Source organism: Paramormyrops kingsleyae, chromosome 8 (genome assembly GCF_048594095.1).
Source record: "Paramormyrops kingsleyae isolate MSU_618 chromosome 8, PKINGS_0.4, whole genome shotgun sequence".
NCBI classification, from domain to species: domain Eukaryota; kingdom Metazoa; phylum Chordata; class Actinopteri; order Osteoglossiformes; family Mormyridae; genus Paramormyrops; species Paramormyrops kingsleyae.
The window spans coordinates 27,185,089-27,201,324 of NC_132804.1; the positions used below are offsets into that span (position 1 = coordinate 27,185,089).

At 43.3% G+C, this 16,236-nt stretch overlaps 1 protein-coding gene across 2 annotated transcripts in view; it reads right to left on the reverse strand.

Moving 5' to 3' along the window:
* Positions 1 to 290: 290 nt before the first annotated feature.
* iars1 (isoleucyl-tRNA synthetase 1) overlaps positions 291 to 16,236 on the reverse strand; it is a 51,422-nt gene continuing 35,476 nt past the window's right edge. For both annotated transcript variants that reach the window (XM_072715566.1, XM_023799732.2), the window contains 11 exons: positions 15,166 to 15,268; positions 14,701 to 14,784; positions 8,665 to 8,839; positions 6,871 to 6,977; positions 6,503 to 6,598; positions 4,943 to 5,119; positions 4,582 to 4,699; positions 4,372 to 4,497; positions 2,982 to 3,125; positions 2,564 to 2,716; positions 291 to 973 (listed from right to left, as the gene is read on the reverse strand). In XM_072715566.1, coding sequence (XP_072571667.1) covers positions 891 to 973; positions 2,564 to 2,716; positions 2,982 to 3,125; positions 4,372 to 4,497; positions 4,582 to 4,699; positions 4,943 to 5,119; positions 6,503 to 6,598; positions 6,871 to 6,977; positions 8,665 to 8,839; positions 14,701 to 14,784; positions 15,166 to 15,268 — 1,366 coding nt within the window. In that variant the 3' untranslated portion in view covers positions 291 to 890. The remainder of the gene's footprint in view (positions 974 to 2,563; positions 2,717 to 2,981; positions 3,126 to 4,371; positions 4,498 to 4,581; positions 4,700 to 4,942; positions 5,120 to 6,502; positions 6,599 to 6,870; positions 6,978 to 8,664; positions 8,840 to 14,700; positions 14,785 to 15,165; positions 15,269 to 16,236) is intronic.

Sequence of the window (16,236 nt, forward strand, 5' to 3'; positions counted from 1 at the left end):
TAAAGGGAAACGATGCAGAACACTTTAAGTGAACGAGCACCTGGGGAGGTATCGCGGCCACCGTCACAGAATCGATCGCTCAGTACGTAACAACGCCACCTGCTGGTGAACTCCTGAATTCCCTTTTAGCTCCCACAATGCCGAAAAGCAACGGGCACATATACACAAAATACACTCCGTTTCATCTCTTTAGGAAGACACGAGAATTCCCCGTTAGTATCAGGCGCAAAATGCATACTTAAAATATAATTAAAAACTCTCACACCTTGAACACAAGACAGAAATATATATACGTTTTTGAGCATAATTTTATTTTGAAGTGCTGCTGTAAATGAATCATTAGGGGTTATACTTGAACACACCCTGACATCCCAAGACACATACAATTCAATTATAAATCTGGAAGTTCCTTATAGGGTTTCAAATTTATGAGGCAGAGAGAAAGGTGACCCATCTGGCAGTGCAGGTGTAACCATAGCCAGATCAGGGGTATAACTGAGACTTTAATATGCACTTACTTCCCTTAGGTTATATGCAGGTTGGAGAGACAAAGTACCTCCAAAAGAAAAGTGCTAACCCTGCTGGCCCAGAACTATAAATCCTTTGGATCATACTTCCTTTTTAGCTGTGTGACATTTACAGCAAAGTACTCAAAAGCAATTGTCTGGGCACAGTCAAAATGAGCCCTTTACAATATGTTCTGAAATTCTGTGCCTGTCTGTCTGTGACAGGGAGAAGCAGCTTCTTTTATTGAGGTTTCAGGCTAGGAGCAAAATTAACAAGACACAACTAATAAATGACCCAGAAAACGGTCCTCCCTTAAACCCTAGATGTTTTTAATATTTTTCAGCAGTATAAGAAAGACATTTGCTTTTACAAAAAAATAAGTTTTAAGCTTCTGCCGTTGTGGGTAGAACTCGAACGTACAACGTCTTCATGTTTAATGTCTTCAGCGAGATGTCTTCACAGATTTCTGAAAAGTATGAGAAATGAAGAACTTCAGTTTTAGAATATGAACACAGATGATCGCTCCATATAAAAATTAAGACTAAAACAGCTAATGAAGTACATATTTAGGGGATATTTATATGAAACTAATGTGAAAAACAACAGCATGGGAAATCTGAAGATGTCAAACACTTCACAGACTGAAGCAGCAAAGGAATTATACAAAACTATAGAGGTAATTAAATCATTGTTTTCTAATCCTTCACTACATTTACTCCTTTGAAACACACACTAGCACATCGGCTTGCAGATACCGACCGTCTATAAAGACCACAAGCCTCACGAAGACAAATTATTGGACAAAAACAAAAATACATCTTCAAAAAGCCCAAAGACAAATTGTTCTGACAGAGGCTGCCTCTCTAGGTGGGTGGGGTACACTCTAGTCAGTAGTGGTTGCTGACAGCACAACAGATCAATAAAACGAGAAACAACTAAGGGGACATTTAAGTACAAACTCTCTATTATACGTCCAGGATAAGAGGGTGGAAGATGGATGGCTGGACAGATACAAATACTGCTTGACAAAAAAAAACTTAAAGGCCATGATTCACTAAGTGCATTTTTATTATAAGGAAGATTCACAATTAGATGGATTTATCAGAGCAGTAAAAACTCTCCAAAATAAAAGCTCTCTCTTGATGAATGAAGAAATAAGATCAGCCATAAAATATCACAAAATATCTGGCGTGAAGGGAGCGAGTGAAAACAATGAAAACGCCAACTCTGAGCTACATTCAAACTCAAGATACTGCATGTTCAAGGTGGGTGGGGACTGAATGAAAATGAAAAATAAATAAATATTAATTCTGATTGGCAATCCGGCCAAACCCACAGGCTCACGTCTGATCCACACGCCTACAGCTACTGGATCCTCAGTTGAATGTTCTTCAGTGAAATATCTGCACAAAGCTGATGGAGTGGAACAACAGGGTGCTCCCTGTGCTTTTTAACCAAGAGTAACACTGAGTATCACTCAGCACCAATGATCGGAAAAGGGTTTGTCAACATGAGTTCAAGTGGGACGTCAACAGACTGTATGTCAGGGTTCCTTGATGACAGGTGAGCTTGGGCAAACTCCTATAAATATAAATACTGACCCTTCACAGGGCGCTAGAGAGATGAAGGACCAGACCTATCAGTGTCCACAGATCCGGAATTCACTATGAGAACTCGGAAGAAGTATCTGCAGCACATTTCTGATACTCAAAAATAAACTCTACATTCTAACCATCCATCTTTCAAGACCTGATCTGAGTCATGGAAGGGGTCTGAGAGTCAGATGTGGCATGGGGCACGAGTTAGGGTACACCCCCTGGTATGCCAGTCCATCTCAGGGCACAAAGATGCCCGCATCTACAATGACAAAACAGCCCAGGAGGTCTCTGGACTGCGGAAGGGAACACTGGGAGAACAGGAAAACTGCATACATACAGAGCAGAGTCCCAGCCCCAGTGTCGGGCAACAGTCCTACCCACTGAGTGTTGTCTTTGCACCCTTTAAAAAAAGGGTATATGACAGCAAAACCATGGAAAGTGGAGTTTCCTGGTCTCACCTTCAGTAGCGCTCTCGTCCAAGTACAGCCGGAGTCTCCGACTCCGAAGGCCAAACACCTTGGCAGTCTCACTGAGCAGCCCGGCATACGTCAGTCCGTTCTGGTCCACAGGGTTCGCCAGCAGCAGAGTGCCCACCACTCCGGACTGGCATTCTTCAAGAAAACGACACACTGTTGGGTATAGACACTCAAGAATTGGCTCATTAAATATGTAGCACTCCACACAGGCCAACGAGTAAGCTCCACTAAAGTTGGGCGTTCTCCTACAGCCACTCCATAGCCTAAGAATATAATCTTAGCAAAGAGGTCATGGAAATTCATGAATAATCCAGCTGAGTGGATGGATAAAAGTTTAGTCACCACAAACTTAAGCAATAATATCAATATAGTGCAGTAAGGAGAGGAGAGAGTATAATACCAGCAGGTCGGCAGTTGAGCAACTGCAAATTGACGTAGGGGCAGATGATGGGGTCAGTGCTTGAAGAAGCAGGGGCGGTGGCCCCTGATGTCACCCAAAGTGTCTGTCCATGCAGGCTGAGGAGGTTAGTTTTACTGGCTATTTCTGCAGAACAAAACAGGAAATTTCTGAAGTGACTTGGAAGAATTGCAACTAGCCTAGCGGTTAAGGATTGAGTCTTGGGCCTCAAAACTGAGACTGAGACCTGGCTACTGAATCCTTGGTCAAAGTACTTTATGAAGAGTGCAAAAGGGACATTCAGGAGTTTATGAAATTGGGAAATGTGTAAAATTAAGATAATGGATCCTCACTCATCAGGCAAGACATGAAAAACAAAATCTAGAAGGAATCATTCGCTGGCATCTCTAACAAGATATTAATGAATCGCCTTAAAATGTGTTTGTCTTATGTCATTTTCTGATGAGTGATTTTTTTTTCCAGCAGGGATGCATTTCAGTCCTACTGGAAAACATGAGCCATCGTTTAACCCAACCCGTCACAGAAAGCGTGGTCGCACAGGTTCCCATGCGGTAATGCCTGGGCATTTATTAATTAATAATGACAACTTGAGGGCAAAACACATACAGCTGTCTACCAGCTGGATCGCGATGAAAAGCATGACAGTGACAGTGATTATTATGCATGTGTTCAGCTAATAATGTTCTCACAGCTGCTGCATTATTTAGTCATATCCTTTGCGCTCATGAAGAACTTCAATGAAAACCTTGAATACCACATATGAAGTTCTACTAAATGGTATCAGAAGGTGTGCATTTGATCCTGAATCATGGGTCATGTGGAGGACTCATCTGAGGGTGGTGTCCTCACAGAACTGACTAGAGGGGTCAGGCTGATGAACTACTTTACCCCAACCACTCACATGCATTGCAATATCCACCCTCAGGTCCTCCTTGCCTACAAGAGCCAGTTCTGCTTGGAAGATCCAAAGCAATAGGATTACAATGGACACAGAAAACCACTGCAGCTGGATGCAGAGCAGGTAGAAGCCCTTTCCGTGTCCATTACAGCCTTGGTGTGACATACAAACAGAAGTCTGTAGACCATCTGCCTCAGATGTCAACCCACATAATCCCAATGGCTGCCACAGAATGAGATACAGTTGCACACCTCAAATCACAACTGACTGCTCTGTTCCGATAACCAAATCTGCCAGTCATAAACCTCGACTTAAGAAGCACATTGCATCACCAGAGAATCATCTTAAATTCCAATCTCACCGAAACATCCTTGGCTCACGTCAACACAGCCATCTCAACTAGAACAGACTGTATGAGACATGAACCCAAACCACGGCTGGTTTGGAGGGTGAGAGCAGAGGCTGTGGACCCACCTGTCTCCCCGCTGGAGATGGAAAGATGGGTGCCTGAGACATTAAAGATGCTACAGCAAACCTCCTTCAGGCGCTTCACGTCCAGCACGTTGTCGCCTTTGGGGTTCTCCAGAAGGACCACACCCTCTACAAAACACAAAAACCCAATGGGAGGTGAGTCGACATCACACCTCATGCCCCGCTTCCGGTTTTCCCAGGCCAGCAACCTACCCTGTTCTTTGCCATCCAGCTTCAGCTTCAGGTTGACGAAGGCACAGGCAGGACCTGAAGGGGGACTAGGGGTGGACACTCCCTTCACAATGGTCAGGTTCAAGTCCGAGCCCTTCAGCTAACATTGAAAAAGCAGATTAACGTTATGTGTGCATATCCAAGGTTTTTATGCAAAGCAACTCGGAGACCAATTGAGGTGACATATACATATATTATAGAAATTTTACTGGACATGTCGCTGACGCATTTAGGGAACACCTAGCTGAAACACAGGAAGACAGCAAAGGTCCACTATTATAAGAAGGGCCTTTGCTGAAGAAATTACTGAACTTGTAATTCCAAGGAAGGCTCCGCCCCATACCTGAGTCTTCTCTTCCACAATCACATTTGCCATGCTGGTCACAGAGGATGATTTGAGAGGAGCCTTGATGGTGGACAGAATGAAGTCCGTGTGCATCTGGATGACCTTGTCCAGATACTCGCCAGCAGGCTCGCAGCTATAGTGCACCGTTATTTCATCAGAAGGGACCAGGTGACCCTGGGAAACAGATCAAGATAACACTGCAATCCACAGCAATACCTGTATGATATACACACACACTTTCACTTTGCTTCATGTATGGATCGAGTCCTAAAAGCCTGGACATTTCCAACTACAACCTAAAGCCCCAAGTGGAATGGAAAATAAAAGCATTCACTGCACAGAAAGATGGGAGTGGAACCAGCTAGGATTTATTCATTCATCGGCTTCTTCAAGACAGTCATCTTCTGGATGACAACTCCTACGGACACTTAGCGCCTTGGTTACTGATGTTTAAATAGTATGACCTACACTGCGGCAGTTAATTTGCATGTGAAAAATGGGTGGAGACAGTGCGGACATGAATTGGGTGAACAGATGCCCGCTTCACACTGCCTCCTGACAGACCCGAGGCAGTAGAGAGCTGGCAACGCGCGGGTCCAGAGCTAGGAACCAAAAATGCAAGTGAAAAACAAACCATAAGAAAATCAAATCAGACTGACAGGTCTGGGACTTCTTGCTCTAAGCCGTACCTACAAGACAATACAGCTGAAAGTGGACTTATTCCTGCTGGACTGAGGTTTTATCGTATCTTACCAAGCGGTAAGAGAGGCCAGGAGGGGGTGGGCTGGTTCGTGTGTGGCACCAGACTCATTAAATCACTTCTCGCTGGTACATTTCCATCTCCATACCAATATCAGCCATTGTGACTCATAAAGGGAATTGTTAAAATGTGCTTTCCCTCTCATGTTAAAATTGTTGCAGGTTCCAGCCAGGCCTTAAACAGCATCTCACACTTGCACATGTACACATGGCAAAAAGTCAGGGAATTCTGGGGAGGGGGGGGGGTGGCTGCTTATTAAAGAGAGAGAACACTTAAAAAGACTCGTCTAAAACCACATCTTAATAAGTGCACAGCATCTTTTCTTTTCCCAGAAAGCCACACAGTTCCAGTCAGCATCTCAGAAAGGCTAATAATGCTCCTACTTCAAAAGGAAGAATGACTGACAAGAGTCAAGACCAATGACACCATCGCTAACAGCCGCTCTCTTAGAAACAGCAGACAAGGAGGACCCAGAAGGACCTCAGGAATCAACAGCTGGGAGGTCCAGTATATCCTGATGGGTTCACCAACAAAACTAAAATCCCGAGATACAAAAACTGGCCAGTGAGCTCTGGAGGCGAATTAGCTAGATGGCAACACAATGGGCTCAGCCAAGCAGATGTCTTCAAAAAGTTATTCTGGGAGAAAGTCACCGGAGAAGTTACCGACAACTTAAAGTACCGTGCAGAATCCCCGCCCACTCTTCAACTCAATATATACAAATGCTGTACACATTTCAACATGAATGACGGCGTCATCCATATCAAACTTAAAAGTATACAATTGTTTGTTAATACCTTTTTGCGCAACTTCTGGATGCGATTAATGACTTCACGGGCCACTCCTTCATCCACCATAGACTGATCAGGGGTGACATCAAGCAAAACAAGGACCTGGTGGAGGAATTCAGATCAATCTTCTGAAAAAAACACACACGCTGATCCTTTTTGAACATGTTGATTTTTTTTTTGGCAAAAATCGCTCCTACCCAACCAGAACTATATCCTCAGACCGGCACCTGACTAACTTTTTTTTTTTTATTTGCACATTTCATATCTTTGTCTCCTAGAATCAACCAGCGCATAATGCAATATAAAACCAAGCATCTTGCTCTGGTTCAATTTCACATCCATGTGGGAACATCCCTGTGTATACCTGTGTATACCTGTGCATCAGAGTGCGCTTCGTACTGCGTTCCAGAGGTCTGGTCGAACGTGTACATTAATCTGAGGTCTTCCTCGTGAAGCTCGTGCCCGGCCACCACGATAGTGCCTGAAAAGGAAGTAAAACCAGCTATCAAGTCAAAGTCAAAGTACTTTTTAATGCCAACATCAGATATATGGTGTCATAAACAGAGGCATAGTGCACATAGTGCAAATGAGAATGTTAGACTATAAATACTGAGAAATAAACAGAATAAACATGACAATTTAAGAAATGGACTTTAAGACATGAAAAGAAACACCAGTTATTGAACACACAGATCAGAAAAGACAACGTTCAGATGCGCAGATCTGAATGTAAAACTAGGTCGTATTTACTTGTATTGACCTGAAATACCATCCATCCCATCTGTCATTTCACTGCTTACCCTGGACAGGGTACCTGGGAGCACCCTGGATGGCATGCGAGTCAAACATGCGGCAAACAAACACACACAGACGCATGCAGTCATACACTACAGCCAATTTAGACACACCGATTAGCTTAAGTACGTGTCCATGTACTGCAGGAAGAAACCCATTAAACATGGCCCACAAAATTACCACCAACATTTTAATGCAAATAAAACCTCAACACAAAAATCTGCTTATAACCGATACTGGCTGGACCGTCAAGGGTTATAATACTTGTATAATTTACCCAGCTGACTTGCTTGTAGAGTGAAGCGGACGGCTTAAGGTGACCGATCATATCCATACCCACATGGGAAACTCAGCTTTCCCATCATGCCCAATTCAGGGCTCTGTTTCACAATCCCTGTGCAGTTAATAGACAGACCTCCACCTTCCCCCCAGAACCCCTGTCTCATGCAAAAGCAAATGCTCATATCAGGGCAATAAATAATTACTTAGGCAGCATCTAATAAAATAGCTCAAGTAGCAGATAAATGTTATGTATCAATTTTATTACGTGTAACGGAGCCTGGATGTAGGACTTGACTGGATGAGTGTCCTTAAAGCATCCATTAGAGCCAACAGTTGTTGGTCTTAGTGATCAAAGGCTGTGGCTGTTCGTAAGTCCTTGGCAACTGTCAGATCTTCACAGGCTATGGAATTTACCACCTGCCCATATACATTTACATGGGGAACCCGATCGGCTACAAACAGTCACGACAGTGTTTCCCAACCTGGCCCTCAGGGATCCCCAGACAGTCCACGTTTTTGCTCCCTCCCAGCTCCCTGCCAGAAAGCTCCCTATGGAGAGCTGGTGAGGAGCAAAAACGTGGACTGTCTGGGGATCCCTGAGGGCCCGGTTGGGAAACGCTGAATTTGGAGATGCTGAAGAAGCGTGTTGTGCTAACCAGCTATCTGAGGGGAAAAGGAGGACAGGTCTGACGTTTCTGGGGCCTAAAGTGACCTTTTGAGAGGGTCCCCAGAAACAACGAACCAGCCGCTCAACATGTTGCTTCTCCAAAAACAGGTAGACCCTGTGCAAACAAGCCAAAAATCTGCACTCTCCACCACGACCCCACCTCCCACATCAGGGAGACTCTGTAGCTTTCAAGAAGCCTCATGTGACCTCACTCACACGAATCTCTCACTCTCACACGGATCTCTCACTCTCACACGGATCTCTCACTCTCACACGGATCTCTCACTCTCACACGGATCTCTCACTCTCACACGGATCTCTCACTCTCACACGGATCTCTCACTCTCACACGGATCTCTCACTCTCACACGGATCTCTCACTCTCACACGGATCTCTCACTCTCACACACACACACAGACACACCTGTCTTCTGGAAGCCCTCCAGCTCGGTGCTCTTCAGCTCCTTGATGGCAGCCATGACGGACTTAAAGGCCCCCTTCAGGCGCTTGCCCAGCACCATGTGATCAGGCTCCGCCTTCAACCTGATACCATATTTGTCTTTGTCAGTCGATATGGTGAGCTGCCGGAGGTTAAGCTCCTGGGGGCAGGGAGAATGAATAAAATTACTCAAAGGTTTATTTAGCTCAAACGAAATACAGGTATTCACTCAACATTTACAATGGGGATTTTTAAAAAAATAGAAGAAAGAAAAATACTATCCAACTACATATTATTACACCACATAAAGGCTCCTCTTCTGAAAGATAACTGATCCACCCCCACCCTCTTTTCTACCTATTTTTACTGAACAGACATCTGAATGTCAAAATGGTGTGGATTTCCAGGGGAATCTAAATGCTGATGAAGATCATGAGATCAACCCTCTTTAACCATTTTAAACGAGAAAACTCATTACTGTCAACATAAGTTGATAATTATCTATATTCTGGAGAGCAAGTGTCCCAAAACCTCTCATATAAACAGGAAGTGAAAAGACTTGCAAAAAAAAAATACACTTTTTGCCAAAACAGAAAATGTTCCTCTTAGAACTAAAACTACTCTTTGAAAGCAGGTTTCTCAGTTTTGTAAATGCAGATACAATACTAGTCAGCATAACATTATGACGGACACAAATATTTCCCTCATGATACAACTACAGCGGTACCTTGGTTTGCGAGCATAATTCGTTCCGGAAAACGTGCTTGTAATGCAAAGCACTCGTATATCAAAGCGAATTTCCCCATTAGAAATAATGGAAACTCCGATGATTCGTTCCACAACCCAAAAATATTAATAAAACAATTAATACAAAATATAAAGTAAAAATACATGAAGCAAATTAACCTGCGCTTTACCTTTGAAAAGAATGGTGGATGGTGTGAGGGAGACGAGAGAGAAAAGGAGGGTTATTTTGTAGGACGACTTTCACTATAACTAACAAAATCACTGCTATCTGTTGGCTCACTGGAATCTTTTTCTATTTGTGTGTCTAACAAGGAACCTATCCAATGACAGCCGCTTTTGCCCCCTTTTCGATTTTGCGGAAATGTGGACATTGCATTGTCGTTAAAGATTCATCACTCGCCTTATTCGGGTGGTGCTTTTCTACTAAATTTTGAGTATACGAGTGAGGCACGCCGACTGAGACCGAGCATGGGAGACGCCGACTGAGACCGAGCATGGGAGACGCCGACTGAGACCGAGCATGGGAGACGCCGACTGAGACCGAGCATGGGAGACACCGACTGAGAATGGGAGACTATTACCCACAATCCCGCAGCGAGAGAGAGACAGAGAGAGAGAGCGAGAGAAGAACCACTGGCTCAATTGTGATTACGTGACGCCAGGCAGACAAAGCATACACGTACACGTAATACTCGTACTGAAAGACCTCGCTCGTTCATCAAGTTAAAATTTATTTTAAAATTTTTGCTCGTCTTGCAAAACATTCACAGACCGAGTTACTTGCAATCCAAGGTTTTACTGTACACTAGTAATTTAAATACAGTGCTCCCAATAAACAAACTAATAATCTTAAAAATAAATGTCTTTAGTGGTCTGGCTTACCTTTCTGAACACCTGTATGCTTTTCAAAATCATTTCTTTCAGCAATGACACGCACATCTCCTTTTCATACTGACAGGCCAAACTATACAGCCAGAAACAATGCATAAACTTGGAATAACATTTCATAATTTTTTATTCCTTGGCAATACTGGCTAATTATTGATATGCTTGGGGTCTCACGTTGCCATTTATTGTGCGGTTTAAAAATACTGCCAGAATTATTATTATTATTATTTTGCGGGAGGGGGGTGGAGGGTTGGAAAGTCTGCTGAATCTAAGTCCCAATCTGATGTTTTACTAAATATTTAAATATACATACAAAATATAAATATACAAAACCCATGAACCCTCAACATTAACCCAATCATTAACATACAGTGCCAGTCAAAAGTCTGAAAACGCCTACTTCATTTATTCTCTGCATTTTAGAATAATTATAAAAATGTCAGATCTATAAAATAACATATGGAATTATGCACCGACCAAAAAAGCAACTAAAAAAAAAATATTGGGGGGGGGGGGGGGGAGCTCTATGGGTTGGAACTCCAGCCTTCCAGCTGTCCTAAAAGAGTTCCAACATATGCTGAACCTCTCTTCCTTCACTCTCTGGTCAAACTCTCTCTAAACCAGGGGTCTCCAACTCCGGTCCTGGAGAGCTACCGTCCAGTAGGTTTTCTATCATACCCGGCTTCTGATGAGCCACACCTGTTCTCAGGTAAATACCAGGAACAGGTGTGGCTCATCATAAGCCAAGTAGTATAGAAAACCTACTGGATGGTAGCTCTCCAGGACCGGAGTTGGAGACCCCTGCTCTAAACCATCGCTATTGTGTTTAGGTCAGGTGACCAGGTCATGTGACGCAACACTATCACTCTCCTTTGTAGGTGGCTTTGCTTGCCCAAACTTTTGACTGGTTCATGTATGTTGTACATACTTGCCTTAATGTCCTTAAATCTGCACAGACTGTTTTCTACTTTTAAAAAATGAACACTCAGAAATATTACAGCTATGCGCAGGTTTATGCCCAGCTGCCTAAAAAAACGATCGATCAATCCATGCCGTGGCAGACCATGTGCATGAACTGCTGCATCACCGCAGAGAGATGACATTGTCTGACAAGGCACTAAAAATTGCTATTTATAGCCTGCTCTTCCAGCACTTTCCGTTGGTCACGCTGCTCGAGGCTGGGAGAACAAGAACAGCGGGCCAGCTGCCATTCCTGCCATATGGGGGCGCACTAGATGTCAACGTGGTGGTGTCAAACTCAATGTCAGAATGTGTCTGGTTCCAACCCAACTTCCCCAAATAGCTCGTCAATCATTGTCATCATTAGCACATGAAACAGCACATTCAGTTGGCACCATTTTTCCCTATAAATACCCTACAAATCTTTCACGGTATTCAGACATGAACTATACAGTAGATAATTAATGAGTAAATAAACCGATTAATTGAGGGAATGGAGCGGGAATCACGATACGCTGATCCCTCTGGGAAAAGAGCTGGGGTTCCCCGTCTTGAAGCATTCATACGACTTATAGGAGACAGGTGGGAGGAACGTGTCTATGAAACAAAGGCTGACGTGTTTCACCTAGGACCACAAGACCTGTGCATCAAACAGACCTAGATCTGTCACATCGCTTTACTCCGTGCTTACTGAGACGGTCCGTCTGCTCGCGGGAACACCGCACAACTCTACATACAGGCAACTTTTGACTGACGTAAGTAATTCGTTCCACCAACTCTTGCGCAAGTCAAATTTTACACGTCAGATTTACCTGCCCATATCATTCAAGACACCTTATAGCAAAATCACGTATGCCGAAAATATACTAGGCATATGATGGCACCCGCCCAGGGTTGGTTCCCGCCTGCGCCCATTGTTCCCAGGATAGGCTCCGGGCCCCCCGTGACCCCAGTGGGGATTAAGCAGTTACAATAATGGATGGATGGATTTACTTCAAATTGATTTTACACAAGTCAACAGCTCCCTATAGCTAAATACTAAAACTGTCCATTAGGGTACACAGTTCTGGGCTCCTACAATAAACCAATGAGTGCCAGACACATGCAGCAGCATCAGTAATCACTGATTGTACATGTTGTAGTTCGAGGTTCTGTTAACTCATATCGCAACCCTGAATTTAGAAATTAAATTTGTATGTAGCGCCTTTCACAGCAATGTTGCCCCTAGACACTTAATGAGAGTGTGCAGCGGTACATCGTTAGTTCACGGTTGCTACATTATACGTTATACAGAAAAAGAAGAACCAAAAAACCAATAGTAAAAAACTTCTAGGGTCCAAGGTGAAATGGTCGCCCAAACCTTCATCATGCTAACGTTATAACATGCTAATAAAATTACTATTCTTACAGAGTGGAAAGTATAGTAATACGTGAGAATAGCTTTTTATGAGAAATACACATTAATACAGATTTCTGTATGATTCCTCTGTATTAAACAAACGTTATCTATTATAATTCATTAACACAGGGTTCCCCCAGTTCTGGCAGAATAAATTTCCATGACTTTTCCAAAAGTTTTCCAGTACCACAAGAAAATTTTCCAAAACCCACAAGTTTGCTTTGATTTGATGATCATGCAGTTTGATAGTAATTGTCCTGCCCCGATCGTCCGCTCCTTCCGTGTGCCACGCCCCCTCGTTAACCTCGTGTGGGATCCCCGTGTGATCAGCTGTTTCTGTCATTAGTAATATCACTGCGTGTTTTCTTGCCTGCCCTTTTTATTAAACCCTGTGTTCCCCGATTTCCTGACTGCCGCTCCTCTGTCTCCGCTCCGTGTCCCGCATACGGCACGACAGTAATACTACAATTTTCGGTACGATAATAGCCAATCTGCTTACCAAATAAACACAGACGGTGGACAACTTTCGCCAATGTGCAAATAGCGTTCAATTAAGAAAATTAATCCCAATATTAAAATTATATGTACCTTATGATTGGTAGAGGCAAACAGAGTCAAAAACGGGAAACTGATCAATAAAATTTAAATATGTGCAAAAAAATAAATAAAACCATAAAAACCGGAATAATGAGCAAAAAAGCAGCGATCTCAAATACGCAAAATCTGCGCGGAAACGGATGTTTACCAAGGTAGTTAACTATTGACTTCCACACTCGTACATTTCTGTAAGCGCGTTGCGGAACGAAGCGGGAAAAAAAATTAACAAGCTAGTTTCCAAAACTTTTCCATAACTTTTCCTCTCTATCCAAGAATTCCAAAATTTATCCAGAGCCTGGAAAAATTGTTTAAAAATTCCAAAACTTTTCCAGGTTTTCCATGAACGTGGGTACCCTGTTAAGAAAACAGCTTTCCCCAAAAATATCCCAAGCAGGACACTGTAGGGTCCATAAAGTGCATATTTAATGAACGACAAACCGTCTCCCACAAGTCTTTCTCCATTTCATAAGGAAAACTTCCCTGCCAAACTGCTCGGCAAAAGATGAATCCAGCCATGTGAGAGCTGAGCAAACTATTTCCATCCACGTATAGCTTTAGAAATAATTACAAATTCAAGAGTGCCGTAAGGGATAAACCAGCAATAGACCAAATAACCGAAAACAAATATGCTGGCGCTAGAGTTATATAATGGAATATTCTGGAAGTGTTCCATGACAATTACTCGATAGCCATCATGGTTTGTAGGTGTGTCTGGAGTGCCTGGGCCAGACCCATGTTAGGTGAAAGGTTCAAATCTTTCCATAATACAAATCAAGCCGCTTGTTACCTTAGAACCACAACGATCCGAACCCAGACTCTATAGGAACACATAGACTGGACTGTCATTTCTACATCGGGTCCCCATTCGACGTGCAACATTGTCACCAACAGACCGTTTAATTACAAGGCACTCAATGAACACCAAGAGCTAAGCAGATGCTGTTTAATATTATTAACATGTGCTTGTAATCCTTTTGAGGGAAATCAGACAAGTTCCCCAACCGAATTATGGGATTTTTCCATTGCAGGTCAACAATCGGAAATGGAGCAAAAGTCAGATTTCCCCTTTTTATCTCATGTGTAACAAAACCTGATGATGCATGAAGGTCGTGGGCTTCATAAGCCAATCTGTGACACATATATGGTCTTTGATGATCTACACCTACTTATACAATTAATAAACTTAAAATCTCTAAGCCTCAAAAAACAGGATGGTTAGACTACTTCAAAACGTAACGGAATTCTTTAAACATATTCGGCATGCATGTTGCTTTTTGATCCGGCTGTATCCGAGTCCGGATTATTATTTTTTAATGCATCAGTAGCTTCTCCTCAGCAGCCTTCTCTGGGTTCCCAACTGCACCGGAAGGGGGGGGGGGGGGGGGCATTGGCAAAGGATGCGCCTCTACAGCCCTACTGTATCGCCTCACCTCCAGAACATACTGCTGCAGGGCCTGGATATCTTTCAGAGCCTCTGGGTCCTGATGGATCACCACCACCTCCTTCAGGGGATACTGAAAATAACAAAACCCATCTTAAACCAGCACGTCAAAGAAAACCTCTTCAAATCATTTTGAAGGCCAGAGAATCTCTGAGTGCATAATCCCCTTTACATAAATATTCCTTAGCATGTGTTTTATAATAATGAGAAAAAATTCCAAAGTAGGAATCGGAGACAGAATAGGAGACAGATTGGGGGGGGGGGGGGGGGGTGGGGGCAAACATAGCCAAGGAAAACAGATGGAAATATAGAGCAAATTCTTGAGTTGGGGGGGGGCATTCAGTCATCTTTGAGAATATTCGTTTATATCATAAGGACAGCTCGCGTATTTGGCCACATTCTAAAGGTCACAGGACGGTCATTCTGAGCACCGGAAGCAGCAGAGAGGGCTTACCTTTATCGGAAGAGTCTTCCTATCCCGGATGACGCGGCCCAGCTCGATGACTGACTGCATTCGGGACACCGCGCTCTCCATGTGCTTGTCTATCAACGTCTCCCTACAGACAGGGAGTGAAAGAGAGAGAGAGTGAGAGAGACACATTACCTTACCATCTCTGGTTAAACAGCGGTCATAAAAAATCTAATCCCAGTAAATTAGCTATCATTTACTCAATATATGTTCACTTCTGACCATTCCAGGTAATCAAAATTCATGACAATTCTAGGGAGGAAACAAGTGGCAAATTTCATATCCCTTGATACCATGTGAACCCCCCCGCCCCCCCCATTAACTATCTCAATCCATGCCTAATGTTTCAGGCACCAATCACGAAAAAGGAACCTCAACAAACCAATGTCCTTTTTAAATTAACTCGGAATGTTAGGGCCCTCTTCAGAGGCAGAGTTAAAGTGCCTCCGAGTGCATTTCAGAGCCTGGACAGACAGCCTTTCACCAACACAGGCCGAGAGTCTTCAGCTGCACAACAAAACGGGCTTCCGTCCAGCAACCGAGGGAGAAAAGTTGGCTGGGATTTATTCCTCAGCTTTGTCGAGACTGTCAAGAGCGAGCAAACTGATAGCTGGCCGTCAGGAGAACGGTATCGCCCCTATCAGCCTGCCCAGACATCGATCTGTAGTGCGATTGGAGAACAGTATTTAAAATCTAATAGACTGAGTAATGCCGGTTACTGACTTCTGAGAAGGTATTTACTTAGCTTTATATAAATTGGTGGCTTTGACTTAAGCATTTGAAACAATGTTTACATCCCAGTGTAATGTCACCTACATCCAGGTACTCAGTTCAGCTGGAAGTTCAGTTTTTTTCCTGCTACAATATTTACTGTTTGAAGTAAACAAACTAAACCCAAGACTAAGTTTGAATTTGACTTGACAATCAAATTCTGCTTCCAAATGGGGAATCCCAGTCTCTCCCTTAACTAGAATTCATTCTACAACACACCAGTGAATTTTCACCAGCCTGAAAAAATGACATTAACTGTTCATCCACACAGTAATACTTTTCCCA